The sequence below is a fragment of the Lygodium microphyllum genome, chromosome 4 (genome assembly GCF_053477565.2).
Source record: "Lygodium microphyllum isolate KBCC chromosome 4, Lygodium_microphyllum_v1.1.10, whole genome shotgun sequence".
Lineage (NCBI taxonomy): Eukaryota > Viridiplantae > Streptophyta > Polypodiopsida > Schizaeales > Lygodiaceae > Lygodium > Lygodium microphyllum.
This window is the reverse complement of record NC_141138.1, coordinates 113,872,842-113,890,096: the sequence shown is the minus strand read 5'-3', so window position 1 is coordinate 113,890,096 and position 17,255 is coordinate 113,872,842. Positions and strand designations below refer to the sequence as shown.

General features: G+C 42.6%; 1 protein-coding gene across 5 annotated transcripts in view; it reads left to right on the top strand.

Moving 5' to 3' along the window:
- LOC148037491 (uncharacterized) overlaps positions 1–15,983 on the top strand; it is a 119,051-nt gene extending 103,068 nt beyond the window's left edge. For 2 of the 5 annotated variants that reach the window (XM_087676441.1, XM_087676440.1), the window contains 8 exons: positions 10,724–10,764; positions 10,861–11,068; positions 11,151–11,296; positions 11,448–13,090; positions 13,358–13,608; positions 13,719–13,809; positions 14,450–14,692; positions 14,791–15,983. In XM_087676441.1, the coding sequence (XP_087532567.1) occupies positions 10,743–10,764; positions 10,861–11,068; positions 11,151–11,296; positions 11,448–13,090; positions 13,358–13,608; positions 13,719–13,809; positions 14,450–14,692; positions 14,791–15,381 (3,195 nt within the window). In that variant the 5' untranslated portion in view covers positions 10,724–10,742 and the 3' untranslated portion in view covers positions 15,382–15,983. The remainder of the gene's footprint in view (positions 1–10,723; positions 10,765–10,860; positions 11,069–11,150; positions 11,297–11,447; positions 13,091–13,357; positions 13,609–13,718; positions 13,810–14,449; positions 14,693–14,790) is intronic. The other 3 variants (XM_087676442.1, XM_087676439.1, XM_087676443.1) reach the window with 2 other exon arrangements.
- The last annotated feature ends 1,272 nt before the right edge of the window (positions 15,984–17,255 follow it).

The following is a 17,255-nucleotide window of genomic DNA, read 5'->3' as shown; positions in this document are numbered from 1 at the left end:
TCAGAGGTTTTAAAGCCAATACTAAAGGAGAAAAGAGTGTTTCTCAAGAATTTGAGAGTTTAGTGGCTGTTAATGTCAAAAATCTCTGAAAATTTCAGAAATTTCCAACTTCTAATCAGAGGTTTCAGGTATCCTGAAGCTAGTACTAAAAGGAAAAAAAAAAATCTCAACAATTTGAGAGTTAAACAGCTGTTAATGTATCTGAAATTTTTAAAAACTTCAGAAATTTCAGACTTCAGTTCAAGAAATTTGCAACAGTAATTAGTCAGTCAGACTTGATAGTCAAGACATGCAAGAGAAAAGAAAGAAAGAAAGAAAGATCTATTAACGTCTCTAGAAGGCCAGAATGGCCTACGAGACCATAACTAATACAACTGGCATCATCATCTCTCATCAAAGGATAAAACAGAATTATATCTAGGCCTACATGATAAGTTGAAATGAAAAATGAAGAATATAGAAAATTGAGAAACTGAAAAGAGTATAGAATAGCTCCCTCTCAATGTATGGAATCTACCAAGACTTTGCAAGCTACCCCCGCCTAACTAACTCGACATGGTAATCTTCATTTGTAACGAGCAATCGTGACGCGAATGTGTGGCATATAAGCATGCCTATGTTTCTGAGTAGGTACCCTAGGGCTTCGTGCTCTGCGTAAGGATATAGCTCTGTCTACTGTGATGCCACTTGATGATGTCCCTCGATGGTACCGGTTAGTAGGAGATGTAGTATCTAAGGTGGCAGTGGCGGAGGGGTCAGCTATACTGAAAAAGTTTGTAACTGCTCTCTAGAGGGATGGATGTGACTGGGGTTGCCTCCGATCCCGTAACAATGCTACTCTGTGCCGTGGGAGCTCCAATAAGAAAAGGCCCAGACATCTTTGGTCCTCATAGTCCATCACTCATCTCAATGGTCCAAAGCCCTCCTTAAAGAGGCAATGGTAGTACCCTTGGATATCATAGTATATAGTGCATCTACAAATGTAGTGTTCCTCTATCTCTGCCTCCCATCCACAAAGTTGGCACATCCTCTCATTTGTTGCAACATAGCTCCATCGACCTGTCTCAATCATTAGCTGATGTGATGAGGTGCAGATCTGTCCAATAGCAACTCAAAGCCCGTAAGAAAGTTAAGCATCCATATATTTCAGCCTCACTATGAAACCATCATGGGAAAGCTAAGAGAGAGAGAGAGAGAGAGAGAGAGAGAGAGAGAGAGAGAGAGAGAAACTGAAGCAATTGTACTATCATCCTCTGCCGTTAAGAAGCCGGCATATTTGTAGACTCAACCTAGGTGTCAAAATCGAAAGTGGCTTAGTGTTGATTTTATAGTGATGGTGTCACAACTCTATAGAAACAGAATTTGTATCCTTTTTCATTTAATTTATCTATATAATGATTCATTAAATTTGTTTCCTTTGCACTAATTAGATATAAAGAAAAGTGCATTGGAGCTGGCCATTGATAAGTGGTCACAGGTTATGGTGGACCCACCCGGTGGGTTAGAGAAAAGATAGTTCACAGTTCCACCTATATGGCCAATTGGGCGCCTGTGACCAAAACTCACGTTTATCAGGGTTAGACTCACACACAGAAAGGATTGATGCCTTGAAGTATGAGCTAGATCCGCCAGAACAGATGGTTACAATCAACAAGATGGCATGATCATGAAATGACTGTACAATGTGCATGTGTGGGTTGAAAGCTTGAAATGCACATTTCTTTGCATAGGAAAGTCACATAAAGATTCTGATACCATTTTTGCGATGTACACGGAAAAAGCTTTCATATGACATCCATATTGGGGGGTCCCTAAATTTTAGGAGCCTCGAATTAGCCTGAAAATGCTAGTCCTAAAAAATAGGGATGCCATTCTAAAAATAGTAAATTCTGTACTCTGACTGTGCTTACTAAATTTGGTTGTTTCTATTCTTGACAGTATTCAGCCCAAAAAGGAAGGCCATAGAGAAGAGTCAAGTGTCAAGACACTTGTCACACAAGTTTTCAAGTGTCCCTACCACTTGTCACATCTCATGACATGTGCCTAGACACTTGTCTTGTGCTACTCCACTTTCCCTTTTTGTACTAGCTCTTCGCTCTTCTATAAATAAGAGCTCGTTTTTCTTCATTCAGCATCATTTTTCTTTGCGGCAAACTCATAAACAACACCCACAGATAGCCATAAACTGGCCCCATCCATCCCCATCATCATCACCCACTTCTCCATTATTAAATTCCTCCATATTTCCTCTTCTATCATTGCTGTTTTACAGGACAGCAAACCTGTAAATTCATTACAGCACCTCCTTCTCGAGCTCTTTCTTCCATTTTAGCATCAAGAAGCAAGTCCTATCCATGTACTGCTGATCAACGATGGAGAAAGGCTGATTTCTCCTCTTTTTTCTCTCATACTGTAAAGAAATCAGTTCTTATCATTGCATAATAGATAATGCATGTGTGTTTGTACATCTTTGCATGATCTTGTGAGAGTGAGAATTACTTCTCCTCACTCTCAGGTTGATTGTAACCGAGCTCTTCCTTAAGGGACTTGGGTTGAGCAGAAATACATTCCTTCGGGGGGGGGGGGGGGGGGCGAAGGGGTTGCCCATCTTCAACCCTCAATCTTGTCTCCATTACTTTTACATTTTCATGGCTGTAATTTTGTGAGTAATTTTTATTTTCAGCTTTAAGTGTTCATTCTCTTTTATATTAAATCTCGAAAACAAGCGAATATCATAATTGTTAAAGCATACTACGTTGTTCGGGGCATTTACAGATGGCCATCGAGACCAACAACCAACATGTCTAAACCCAAAGCTGAATCTAAGGAGAAGAAGCCCTAGGCCAAGCATACAAGGAGAAGATTGAAGTCGGAACTGCAGTACCCTCTTCACTGTTGAGAGCTATAATCTTCCACTATAGCTCATTGAGGGCAAGACGTGAGAGTGTTTACTGGTAGTCTGATGCCGAGTGCAGTCTGAAATTTCACAAAGAAAAAAACAGCACATGTAAAAGATGAGAGAGAAAAAAACAATAAGAAAAAACTACAAGGCAACACCTTCTTGGGTTAAATCATCTTGTGTTTTTTATATTTGTTGCCAGCTTATAGCCTTTTTGGCAAAATCGTGATGTTTATCATACATTTTTTATACGTTTTCCAAACGTCTAATTGGTCAATCGGATGCATCTAATGAAAACTATGGTTGAGACCTCCTACATATCTTAGGGTCAAACTAGCCACCAAGCGAGAGCTCATCATTGATACTCCCATTGACAAAGGTTCAAATCACAACATCTTGGCTTACAATATATGGACTGAGATCAAACGACCTAGACTCGTCCCAAAAAATGTGGCCATCCAACCTTATGGAGGATCTCAATATTCCCTTCTAGGTAAATGTAAAACCCTTATGACCGTAGAAACTAAAGCCTTGCCCATTGTGTTCTACATGTTTTCCAAATAAGAAGATATGGAAAAGGAAGTCCTACTTGGAAGATCTTTCAAGCATGCAACTAACTATGAAGTTGATTGTCAAGCACGTCTAATACACTTGAGCTCACCAAGCATCAAGATAGTCATAGCTTTTAGCAATGGCAACATCGTCTCTTCTCCAGGGAAAGGCAAGTTGCATGTCTCAGAATCAAACAAGTGCCATAGTAAGGACAACCAAGTAATACTGAAAGGAACTACTCAAGACACAAGTAGAAAAAAGGGAACCACTCAATAGGAATCCTCTCAGAAGGGAAGGAAAGACTAAAGCTGCTAGGAACAACACAATAAGAGGACGATGAGTTGATGCTTGAGAGAGTGAGGCTGGCTCTTGACGTGTTCTGTTCTGCAGCGAGAGAGAAAATCAACTGGCGAAAGTCGGTTGGTTTTCTCATAGACCCGGACTCTAGCACAGAGTGGGGCGCCCACCTGGGATTTAGATGGGTGAGCAGAGGGCAGGCTGTCAGGTACCTAGGGTTCGAGGTGGGACTCGACATCACTCTTGCCCAGCAGTTTCTTATTGTCCTTGATTCTATTCGGAGGAAACTGACCTACTGGAGCACGGCTCGCCTCTCACTAGCCGGTCGAGCCCTGGTGGTGAACTAGGTACTCCTAGCGACGGCCTGGTATATCGCCTCGTGTTGGTGCTTCTCCTCGTCATGCGTACTGCAGCTCCGCCGCCTAGCACGGAACTTCCTTTGGTCAGGGTCAGATGGTTCCAGGTACTCTAGGGCCAAGGTGGTGTGGGCGACCATCATACGGCATTGGTCAGAGAGAGGGCTTGGGATCATAGACCCAAAGTATCAGAGTATGGCCCTCTTGGGCAAGCTAGTAGTCCGCGGCCTCACATCAGGAGGGCAAACCTGGAAGGTCCTATTGCAGGAGGGTCTTCAGGACTATAGACCAAGAATTGGCGGTGAGTGGAGGCCATCCCTGAGATGGATCTTCACATCAGTCCAAATCATACCCCCTAGATCACCTTTCCTACGCAGCTTACTCCGTGTGTGACAGGGCCTTTGTAAGGCCCTAATCGAGAGCCCCCCAGGCTGCCAGGAGAAGATAGACCGTCAGCCGGTGATCTGGAACCCCTAGGTCAAAGATAGGGAAGGGGCACAGATCAGCGAGCGCCTCCACATTCAGTGGGCTGGTTGGGAGGCCGGCCCGACTCGTAACATTAGGACATGGTGGGAGGTGTACAGGATGGCGAACGAGGAGGTGCTGTAGCGTGTATCAGGTTGCTAGAGAGGAGTGGAGTTGAGGAGAAGGGAGATAGACGCAACAATATCTCTGGAGTGGCTTGTTCCCCCGATACGAGAGCTGATTGAGCTCGAGGAGCTATGGGCAGCTAGGTTTTCACCATCAAGCATCCCCCTACAGGTGGCAAGTAGAGTGGGCGGCGCCCCACAGGGGACTTTGTTCGCCGTTCAGGAGGGGGGGCGTTTGGCCCTTGACAGAGGTTAGCAGGATGAGGGGATAGCTGCCCTTTCATGGAGGAGGATTCGAGTGGTGGGCCTTCAAGGGAAGACATGGCGATTGGACCCCTATGTTTTCTTGAAGGAGCTCACGAAGTGGTGCCTTTGGATTTGGGAGGGTAGACCACTTGATGAGTGGGAGTGGGATCCAGGAGAGTGGCTATGGCCGGCCACTACAAGCGCCAAGAAGCCATCCAGGATCCTAGAGTACACTGCCAGGATCGGCAAACATGTACTGATGCAGGAGGATATGGATTGAGTGCCGTTACGAGCAGGCACTGGGCAGAGCACAGCATCACCGAGCCTTTCCGACGGACCTTCTGGCGCCGCCTATGGGATAGCTAGAGGCCGAGGAGGGTGTCGTATTTCTTATGGCTAGTGGCACATGAAGGCTTGGCGGTGGGAAGTTGGCTTGCCGAGATACAGGAGGGAGGTTATAAGCGCTGCACACAACAGCCTTTGGAAACCCCAAAGCACTGCCTTTGGTCTTGTGAGGAGGCGCAACTACCTTTCTCTGTTTTTCTTACATAAAGTGAGAAATCTGCCTTGGGAATCTGAAAGCCAATAGTGACCTTGGATGTATCTCATGGGGAGCTTTCTGTTGGCAGGCAATTAGCTAGGGCTGTCACCTTCTGTATGAGGCCGGGATGCAGGACACGATATTCATTATCAAGGCAGGGTCATGCACAGTGGTGGGTTTGGAGGCTCTATCCATCCGCCAGGTACTGGAGCCTACAGCAAACTGCTCGGAGGTATGGGAGATCATAAGGAATCTTATTGAATGGCATATCTGGAAGGCGCAGTGTCAAGAGGCTTTCGACAGAGAGAGACTTTCAGCACAGGCGACATTAGCAGAGCTTTGGACCTCCATCATCCACTTCATCTGTGGCCTATGGGATCAGGTGCAGGGCGAGTCCAGGGCTTATCAGGAGCTTCGCTGTCATTTCATGCGCACTTAGGGCGGCCAGGACCTATTTTTCGTATGCAGGCAAGCAGCCCCAGTTGGCGATATACCCCCCCTTTCCCCCCTCCCCCCCCCCCCCCCCCCCCCCCCCCCCCCATGGCTTCTTGCCCCCATCCCCCCCAGACCACCTTGAGAGGCTTGTATACATGATGTATTTGTTATTTTGCATTAGCTCCAGCTAGTCTGTTGAGCATGAGCACTTCGATGTAATCAGTTTTTTGAGTAATATAATCAGCCACATTTTACTTGCAAAAAAAAGGAACAACACAATAGATTCTATGGCTACAAGGACGAAACCTTTATCTAGAAGGAAGAGGAGACCAAGGACATGTAAAACTAAAGCATTGACGGAGAGTTAGCACAAAGCCACAACAAGTTTCCAAAACACTACTACATGCTCAAGGGTATTAAGTGGAGAATCAATGGATCTTGTTGTTGGATAGCCAGATTTAGCAATGGCATAGATCTATTGGCCATATCCATTGCAGAGACCCTACTGTAGAATAGGAACTGCTTATACTCTCCAAAGGAGATAGGATAGAATATAGGGTGGTTGGGAGACTATGAGGAGGAGAGAATTTTCTCAAGACTAGGGATTTTGACACTTTCTTTCATTGTTAGTCACAATGGTTTGGCACTATGGACTAATTTTAGTCTATATAACAATGGGAGGTCTCAATTGTAACCATCCTTGTTGATGCATCCATGTTGCAGAAGCTCTATCAATGCAACTATTGAGCGTTCATTCACTTCTTCTGTTCTATCATCTTTTGTCACCATTATTGAGAATGAGGGAGAGAGCGTGAGTGAGAGTTTGTGTTGAGTGAGTAACTTGGAATACTAAATCTATTCACCATCTTCTTGCTTTTCTTCTTTTTCTTCCCATTCAAGGTAAAATGCTTGAGTTTAAAGTTATGTGTGAGGTTGTGAGATTGTGAGAGGGTGAAGAACTGGGCAAGATAAAGCTCTTCTCCATCTTCTTCTCGCAACGTGGTCTTGTTTCATGGTGGATGTGAAGAAGAGACGGTGTTGGATTGTAGTGCTTGGTTCGTGGAACCCTCTTCGAGCCTTTGAGATGGAGTACCATTCTTGTTCGAAAGTGCTACAACTTCCTACTTTCTATTCTCGCTCTTCCACTTCATTCGGGCTCTTTTGGAAATGCTCGATATAAGATGGAATCCACTGTTGATGCTTAGTAGTAGGTTTGGGAAAAAACTGTAGAAGTGCATCCATAATCAAAGGGTATTGGATGTAGATGTGTTCATGTCCTTTCCATGTCACAAGTAATGCAAAAAGCAGCTCACGCCTTGCTTGCAAAAGACCCATGTATGCTTGATCGATCTAGTGACATCTAATCCTCGATCCCCTTAATCTATATAGTCACAAGTTGATTCTCTTTGTATGCGATGTCTTGTACTAGCTTCATGATAGATCTAGTTATCAAAGTTTTCAGGCTGTTGGAGGTTCTAGTGGAAAAGAGGAGAACTTGTGAATCCTTGGATTCATTGTACTCTTTATTGCAGAGCTCATATCCATTTGTGATGTTGTATAACTATATGGTTTTCAAGAGAGACACATTAGTTTTCTTGTACTTTTTGGCAGTGGAAATGCAATATCTTTACCAATATTTCAAATCTGATGCTATCATAATGCTTTTGGGACTCCTAATTGGCGCTATTTTAGGCAGATCTTTTTGGAGACCTTTATTTTTAGCCAAAAAAGAAAAATCACCCAAAAGACAACTTTTAATAGTGGAGTATGCTGCTGTCTTTTTTTTTTCCCAAGAAAATAGAACTCTATTAATAACACCTCGGAGAAAGTCCTCCCTAATTACGAAAAAAAAGAAAGTCCTCCCTAAGGTAAATACAAAGTACAAGAAACTCTGTGAAGAGTAACTAAGTACATCAAAGATACAATGGTTGTGTAAACAACCAATCTAGTGGGCTAAAGTGCCAGACCATTTGAGGGGTAGTGTGAAAGAAGGTGTTTGAATCCCAAATCCTTAGGAAAGCCTCTCTTTTCTTCCTCCTCCTCTCAAAGCTGCCCTGCAACCTCTCCCATCTCCCATAAAGAGTATGGACTATCTCTGTCCAAATCCTCGATAAAGATTCCCCAGTGGGTATATCTTAAAGATTAATGACCTGGCTGCATCTCACAGTCCATATGTACCAAGCTATAATGCTGGAAATCAGCTCCCATCTGTGACAATGTCTCTGAGTCCATTGTGTTTGTGAGTAGTCTAGGGTAGGGATCTTGCTCACATGTTGTCCAATGATGAGAAAAGAAATGCTCCCCTGAGTGTCCTCGTAGCCGCAAGCTGGACCTCTGTTTGTGACCCAAGCTGCAGCCCCCCCATGTCGCCACCATGGACTCAGTTGTACCATGGAATACTATCCTAAGAGCTCTCCTCCAAATCTCTTGGGCTCTAGGACAGTCCCAGAGGCAATGTCTCTGTGTCTCCTTTGGCTCACCACATCGCGCGCAAGCCACTGGGTCCCTACCATATCCAAGCCAAGTGCCAACTGCTAAACTCCTATGGGCTAGAAGCCATAGAAAGAGAGATATCTTCCTGGGTCTGAACCTGTCATGTGGCCACCTCCAAAAGTCGTATAGGAACTCATCTGAGACTCCCTCTCTATGCCAATGAGGGATGCCTGCAGGCTGTGCTCTAATCTTGCTCATCTGTATCCTCTGTCCCAATCTAGTAGTGTAGCCAAAGAAGGGGATGTCAGATGGGCTATCAAGGAGGGGATCCCTCCACACCCACTCTCCTGGATCCCACTGAAGTCTCTGTAGAGGCCTCCTCTAGTATCCCAATGGTGTGGCTTGACTCTAATCTCAAATAATGATTAAAGAGAAGAAGTTGTCTCCTCTTCTCTTCAATAGTAGTCAGGGGGAGATGGTGGAGCCCTGGAGATACAAATCTCCAAGCTCTAATAATGGCAGCTGCAAATCTGACCTCGAAGCTCCTCCCTAATTCTCTAGTGTTGATCTCCTGAAATATCGAATGAATGCTAGGTTGCCATGGTCATGTATAGGTGTCAAGTCCTCTAGCCTCCCCATTAGAAGTTTCTTCGAGGGCTCCTCTCCTGGAAGCAGACCCCTAACAATGAGCTTGACCAATAAGGCTTTGCTCTGACTATCTGGGTCTATGATCCCCAATCCTCCTCTGGATCTAGGCTGTATGATAACATCCCAAGCCACCTTTGCTCTGGATGGACTCCCATCTCCCCCTGACCAAATGAAGTTCTTGATGAGGCGTTTCACCTGGCCTATACACGACCTAGAGAATGCCCAACAAGAAGTGATGTGCCACATGGTTGCAAGAAGAACTTGGTTGGCAACCACTACACTTCCTGCCAACGAGAGTCTCGCCGAGCTCCAATACAAAAACTTCAGTCTAATGCTCAAAAGGAGGGGTGCCAACTGTTGCTTTGAGGTAATGTCAATCCCCACATGGCATCCGAGATATCTCAGAGCAGTCCCATAGGGAACCCATGTGAAATCCTCATGTGGTCACCACTTTGGCTGTCTAGTGTCGCATATCCAAAATCCAAAGGATTTGTGCCAATTAATTAGTGCCCCTGATGCTCTGCAAAATGTCTCCATGGCTGTTACAAAGGCTCTAAAGTTGCCCTCATTCCCATCCAAGTAAATTGCTATATCATCAGCAAACTCCACATCAAGAAGCTCCTCAAATTCAAGGATGGGTAGTTTGATGCCTTTGATACCTGTAGATCTGTCTCTCAAGAAGGAACTCATGGCCTCTGCTACAAATAGAAACAAGAATGGAGCAAGTGGACATCCCTGTCTAACTGATCTATGGATGCTGAATCTATCTCCTCTTGCCCCTCCAGTCATGACCTGGCTATGTGCTGAAGAATAGAGAGCCGCTACACCCTTGACCCACTGCTTTGGAAAGCCCATCCTCAGTATTGTGCCCTCTAGGAACTCCCAATCCACGCGATCATATGCCTTCTCAAAGTCGAGAAGGAGCACAATAAGGTCTTGCGTCCTGGATCTAGCCAAAGCTGTGGTCTCCCAGAAGGTGAAGATGTTGTCCAAGACTATCCTCAAATCTAGCCTTGCTATTTTGTCAAATTTGTTGTGCAACAGACTGTTATTTGGCCAATGCAGCAATCTACAAGTAGCCAACATTTCAGCTCAAAAGGAATCTTGTCTAGATTGTGGAGGATGCCAGTAGTGGATAATAAGAATTCCTACCAAGACCAATCAAGTGAGAGAGCAAAAAAGAATGGGGAGTTTAAACCCCTATCGCTAGTGTTCAAGACATGCTAGCAAGATGCCTGTAGTGGATAATAAGAATTCCTACCAAGACCAATCAAGTGAGAGAGCGAAAAAGAATGGGGAGTTTAAACCCCTATCGCTAGTGTTCAAGACATGCTAGCAAGATGCCTGAATTCACACTTGCAGTGCGAAATCCCAATCTTCTCAGTAGCAATATCTATCCAGCGGTACTCCACACACACAGTCTGCAGTAGGGCCAAGCATAAAGCTGTAGTAGGGCACTTCATTCCAATGTGCTTTGGGGTTGTCACATATTGCCCAAAAACCCAAAATGTTCCCCTGATTCTTTCTTAAATAGGCTGTACCAGCTCTTTCAGAGACTTCAAAAGCATATGGACCATAAGATAAGTTTTTGGAACCAAAATAGAGTAGCTGGACCAACCAAGATCGTTCTCTGTCCTGCTAGGCTGTGCCTCACAATTTGCTTCAACCATCTAGTTTCTATTTTGTCTGCGCTAATAATTCAATTTGCGTGTGCTTATGTTTCTAGGTTTTCTACCTTGAAGGGCATGTCTCAATGTGGGCATACTGGTATATTTCAGATTCCATGGGACAAACGTGTAGTCTTTTTCACCTTGTTACTTCATAAAATAGTGCTACCCTAACTTTCTTGTGCCCTTTTTGCAGAGAACACAAATGTCGACTGTCAGCTTTATGTTATGCGGATTCTCATCCATTGCTTACCAGATAGCGATTACAGAATTTTAAGAGACCTTTCTTTACTTTTGCGGAAACAATCAGACTTTGGTAACAATTTGGCACATATTTTGAAGGTAGGATCATATTTTGGGCCATTACTTGCCAACCCAGGAAACAACTTTGCAATTCTGCATAGGTTAGTGCCAGCTTTCACAGGATTTCCATTTTATAAGCACAACTCTTGTCAGAGGCTGGACCTTGATTTTGTATTTTATCAGGCAATTGACAGATGTGGAAGTTGCCATTCGACTTATAATCTTGCTGGTGAAACAATGGAGTTATTTGTTTCTGAATGGACCACCATCATACACAATTCTTGAATATCCTGAGCTTATGTTAAGCAAACAGATTATGATATCTGAAGGTGATATAAAAGTTAAATGATTGTTGTTCTGCAAAACACATTTGACATAGTAGTCAGAATCAACATAAATCCAGGTTGTCTGAGAAAGTTTTGAGCCAACTTCATTATCATCACGTTTACACATGATCATCTGAAAATTTCATAAATCTAGGTGGAAGAACTTGTACTGTAGAGAGTTTGAGTACTCCTTTGGCAAATGCTTCTTGTTCTGGTGATATCTCTTTGAGATGCAAATGTTGCTCACACAATAAACACCCATATTACAAGCATCCATATAGTAGCTCACATATTCAGGCAGGCAAGGATGATGTGAAGAAGAGTCTACAAGAGTGTGTGAGCCATGAATACAAAGATCATGGAGGAAGGTCTGTTTTACAAAGACTTTTTGATAGTACTACTGTTTCGGCATTGGTCTCAACTAATAAACCACTGAAAGTAAAGAGTGGTAAGTTTCATATGAAAGTAAAGCGATCCTGCATTGGCATGCAAAAGATGCTTATAGATCGATTGGAGCAGAAGTCACTCAATGAAGGGAATAAAATGTACCTGCATGTTAACAAGTACAAGTCCTCAAGGAAAAGGAGTAGGGTGTACCTAACAAAGACTGAGAATGAAACACACAGAAGGACAGACAATGTTGTGTCTGGAAGTGTCCCAGGAGTGCCAAAAAGGGAGGATCTAAACATAGCTGAGGAGAGACATGTTACATATGAGACACACAGAATTACAAGCAAGGTAGCACAACCTGTGTGTGAAAATTCTCCTGGAGCATCACAGAGGCCTCTAGGGGTGTTACATGAGGACCTAAAGGTAGCTGATAAGACAAAGGCCACATGCAACATCAAGGAAGATCTTGCTATTTATTCTTACCCTGAAAAGGAAGAAGCTGAATTGACATCTGACTCTGAAGGAGCACAAAAGACGGTGTTTGAAAGTCCTGCATTTAGAAACTGTGAACTGCTAGGATCAATTGACTTTCCCTTCGCCCCTCTAACTTCAAGTTTGATTTTAAATCAATCTCCTGCCATGTCTTTACAAACTGCTGATTCTCCAATGGTGATGACACATGTATCCATAGAACCGTGCCAATCTGGTCAAACTATCCAGAACGTTAAAGGTCTAGAGGAACTTGGGGTTAGTTACTTGGCTATATCAAGAAGAGAGTCAAAAACTGCCGACCAACGAATGCAACTGACTATGGGCACTGACAACAAATTACTTTGGATAGAAGCAAATTCGTCACCAACACAAAGCTCAACAGATGACCTTTGTCCTTCACCATTGCTACTACAACCAAAATCACAGGCACCAGCACTACCGCCACCACCACAACCACCACCGCCATGTTCTTCTCAGCTTCCACAACAACTCCCACCAACACCAACCCCACCACTGCATCACCCACCTCCACCGCCACCACCACCACCTCCACGTTGTTATCAGCTGCCACCATCACGGCCGCCAACACCACCACCCCCACCACTGCCACCGCCACCACCACCAAAAGTATCCCCAAATAGCGGCCCACCACCTCCACAAGTATCTTATAGACTAATGGAGATGTCCACCATTCCTTCCTCATTACAACATGGCCTTGAAAAGAGTACTTCAGTAACTATCTCAAAACCAGTAAAGCCAAAAATGAAACAGCTGATTTGGAATAAGATAACTGGGACAATGACAGACAAAACTGTTTGGAAGAACACTGCTGCAGAGTCACTTAGCATGGATCTCAAGCAACTTGAATCACTCTTTGCAGCCGCTCCTCCATCTTTGCAAGCAAATGCCACAAAGGTATGGAAATCTTTCTATTGAGAGTGGTTGAGAAGCCACTAGACCAAAAACTTACTAAACCCAAAACATGTAAGCTCTAATATCTTGAAGGAGGCTTTAAGTGAAAATGGTAAAGCAGAGCATTCTTTTGCTTCACTAATTCATTACTAAACAAATCTTGTGCTCATTGATGTTAGTAATTGGAATTTAACCTATACCATGGATGAAATGCACAAAGAACGATTCAAGAACTATCTTTGATTTACTTTTTATTGCTAATTCTAGCAGAATCTATCAATGAAAACAAAGCCTCAAGGAATTCATCTCATTGACATGAAGAGGGCACACAACATAAGTATACAACTATCAAGTTTGCGCAAGCCTTTTCCCGACCTTTGCAAGGCTCTGCATGAAATTGATCAGAGCATTCTCACAAGTGAAGCTCTCAATGTGCTCCTTCGTACTCTGCCAACTAAAGATGATATTGGTGTTTTGAAAGAGTACAAAGGAAATATGTCTCAGTTGGCTGAAGTCGAAAAGTGAGGACTCAGTCATCTGTTATAATGACTTCTGTTCTCGTTGTTTAGCATAAACTGTTTTGGTAGACTGCTGGCTTCTCCTCACCATTTTCATATTTTCTACATAAAAGGTACTACTTTGAAATAATGCTAATTCCACGGTTGGGACAACGAATCCAAGTTCTCAATTTCAAATACCAGTGTTCTCATCTTGCTGTTCAAGTATGTGCCTCATCTTGGATCTCCATTTAATGCTCATCTGAAGTTCTTTTATGAGGGCTCAGAGTAAGTTAATGTGAATATTTTGCTGGTTATGACAATTGAAAAGAACTTAAGTTTTATAAAAGTTATGTGCACATCTCATGCGGAGAGGCTTTGCTTGAGGTGATGGATGTATTTTGAATGATGAACAGACTCTGTAAACACATTTGCTTTGTTTAAATTTTGTCATCACTCACTCTCACACACACTCTCTCATCCTTTCCAATCGCTCGGCGTAGATAGCCATAAAGTCATAACAATGATCTAACTTTTCTAAATGCACACATGCTCCTTGCAATAATGTAGGCATAAGGGAATCTCCTATTCTCTTTGCATGCTCCATTGACTAATTCCTTGATTAACTTTGGACTGAATATTCTGTATCGGCGTGCTCTGGGGACAATATGATGGTATATTACTAGTGATGATGATTGCTACTACCTTCTACATCTATTTTCCCTCTTCTTCCTTGTTGTCTTTCAGCTTCTTGTTCAATGTTGCAGAAGTTCCTCTCTTGTAATAATCACAATGAAAAAGACAAGATTCATTTGATGTAATCATGAGCTTACTTACACTGAACTTCTGTCCATTCTTTTTCTAGTTAAAACAAGATTTGTTACTGCTGCAACGCGCCTGTGATCAACTCAAATGCAGCAAACATTTTGTTAGAGTGCTAGAAGCTGTTTTAGCTGTAGGGAACTATTTAAATGGTGACAGCAGCCGAGGAGATGCAAAAGGTTTCAAACTGGATGCATTGTTAAAGTTGATGGATGTTAGGGGTTCCAACAGGCAGACAACCCTTTTGCATTTTGTTGTGGCAGAACTTGTGAAGATCGATGACAAGGTACGAGGTCCCTCATTTAAGTCATCAAGATGATATTTAACCTTCTTTGTTTTTCTCCATGATATGTGAGAGACGAACCAAGTTTCTTTGAGATGCAGATCCTAGACCTTCCAGATGAACTTAAGGACATCAAGCCTGCATCAACTTTGAAGCTGGATAGTATAACTTCAAGTGTTAAGGATTTAGAGTGTGGTTTGGAACTAACCAAACAAGAGATAGAGCATGCAAAGGATGATTCAAATGACACATCAACATTCAAGAAATGTTTTCTAAATTCAGTACTCCCTTTCTATGAACAGTCCTACAGTGACTTGATCAGCCTCAGGGAAATCCTTAATGAATCCCTTGAGAAGCTTAGGAATGTGTCTGAATACTTTGGTGAGAGTGTTGAACAGCAGAGACAAATGGATCTATTCAGAACCATGCATCAGTTTCTGCACATGTTCAATCATGTCAGTAAAGAGTTAGAAGAAGGCAGGACTCAATTCAAATTGGAACAAAGAAAAAGAAGAGCTTCATCTCCATGCAAAAAGGGATGCAACAATGAAGCGAAAGCCATTTCTAGCAAGGAAGCATTCCTGACAAATAAAATCGATGATGCCAACATGAAGGATCTGTCTGGAGATGTCATGGCTAAAATGGGAAAAGATGACCAGAAGCCTTATGATTCAGATTGGTCAACTGGCTGACTTGCCCAACCAGCATGTTTTGACTTCTGGTAACCTGTTGATGAAACATATCTTACTCCTTTGCAGAGTTAAGTCGCTTCAGATTCAATGGCCCCATTAACTAAAGGTGTCTAAAGGCATTCATGCCAGCAGGGGGGGTGGCACTGCTGGTCTATGTGCAATATTTCTCCACCACAAGCAGGATTGATCATCATCCAACTTAACTTATCAGGAAGTGAGGAAATGTATTCAAAATCAAGCTCTTATTGTAGGGCAATTGTTGGGAGAAGCTTGAAACAACATTCCTCTGCTATTGAAACTTGGATAGGCAAAGGTGGAGCTCCATGAGAATCAGTGGCTGTATGAAAGGAGCTCAACTAGATGCTGTGTTTAATTCCTTGTCAACTGAGGTGGTATCAAGTTCATAGACCTTTTCCTCGTGAAGTGGCAGTATGAAAGGAGTTCAAACATGGTGTGTTCTTTTTCCCTGTCAACCCTCACACAACCATTGTATTGGTGATGTACTTGGCTACTTTTTAGGGAGTTCCTTGTACTTTGTATCTTTGCCTTGGGGGTTTTTCTCTGAGGTGTTATTAATAGAATTCTTTTTCCTCAGAAACTAATGTGTTGCAATCAAGTCAATTCCACCCTTCTATTGCATTGCCCATAGCAACTTCCATGGCATGAAATATATTTTGTCAGCAGTTTCTCTACCATCTGGAAGTGCCTTATCCTTTGGGCCATTGGAAATGACAAAACCTTATAGTGATAAGCTAAGTAAGTAGAAAAAAAAGAAGATATAAAAGAAAAGAAAGAATGAAAGGTCGTTGTATGCCGTGGGGAAGGACAGAGGGTGTGTGATCTTGGGGGACGCCTTCTTGCAGAGAAGAGAGAGAGAGAGAGAATGATAATCGATGATGGATGCCTGCATGAATAGGAGACAATATGGATAGATTTTCAACAAGACTCTAATCATAAGCAATTAAAAAGAGAACTAAAAACAAAACTCAACGCCATCAGGAGAAGAGGGCGCCTTCAAGGAATTGATGATTGGCTTAGAGAGGAACAAATAGAGTTCTAGAGAGCTTAGACAAGGCAAAGAAATAATGCTAGATATGGTTGTAATGCCAATCTCTCTTTTTCTCCTTCATCACTCTCTCTCTTGGCTATGATCATCAACATGGAGCTTCAATATACTTGGGCAAACTGAAGTTGTAGGCTAGTGGAGGAAATTTCTAGCTCCCAATTGCTTGGCTTCGCAAGCAGTTTGGTGCAGAGATGGCCAAGATCTCCAATTAGTCTCCTCTCCCTTCATTCATCGTCGCCAAAGAAGCCATGATTATTTCTATTAAGCTTTTAATTAAAGCTTAATCTTTAAAGTCATAAGGAGCATTCATATCGCAATAAGTCAATTAAAAAGTGGAGAGTCTTTAGATGAGGAAAGTGGAGAGACTAAATTTCTTGATTGGACTGCGGGACATGCGTTTTCAAAGACGTGATCATTGCTTGCATATTATCAAGTGTCTCATTTTGCTTAACAAAAATTAATGGTGTAACGTAAACATTCTTTCAGTTTAACATTTTTATACAATGCCTCAAGGTCTTATTTTCCACTTTGAATGGTTACTAATATTTTTTAATGCCTGATTTAATTTTTAAAATTTGAAAAATGATTAAAAAAATACTTGAAAATTGCTCTAAAACTGTATACGAAAATACTTGAAAAAGTGTGGACTCATGATGGAGAAGACAAAGACACTGTTTGTTACACAAGTGAATTAGGTTCCAAGATTGAGACTTGGACTCATAAACACAATCTTGTGTATGTGGTCAATGACACTAACACTTCACTGAAAAGAAAAAAGTACTATCATTGCATAAAGAAAAGGAAGCAA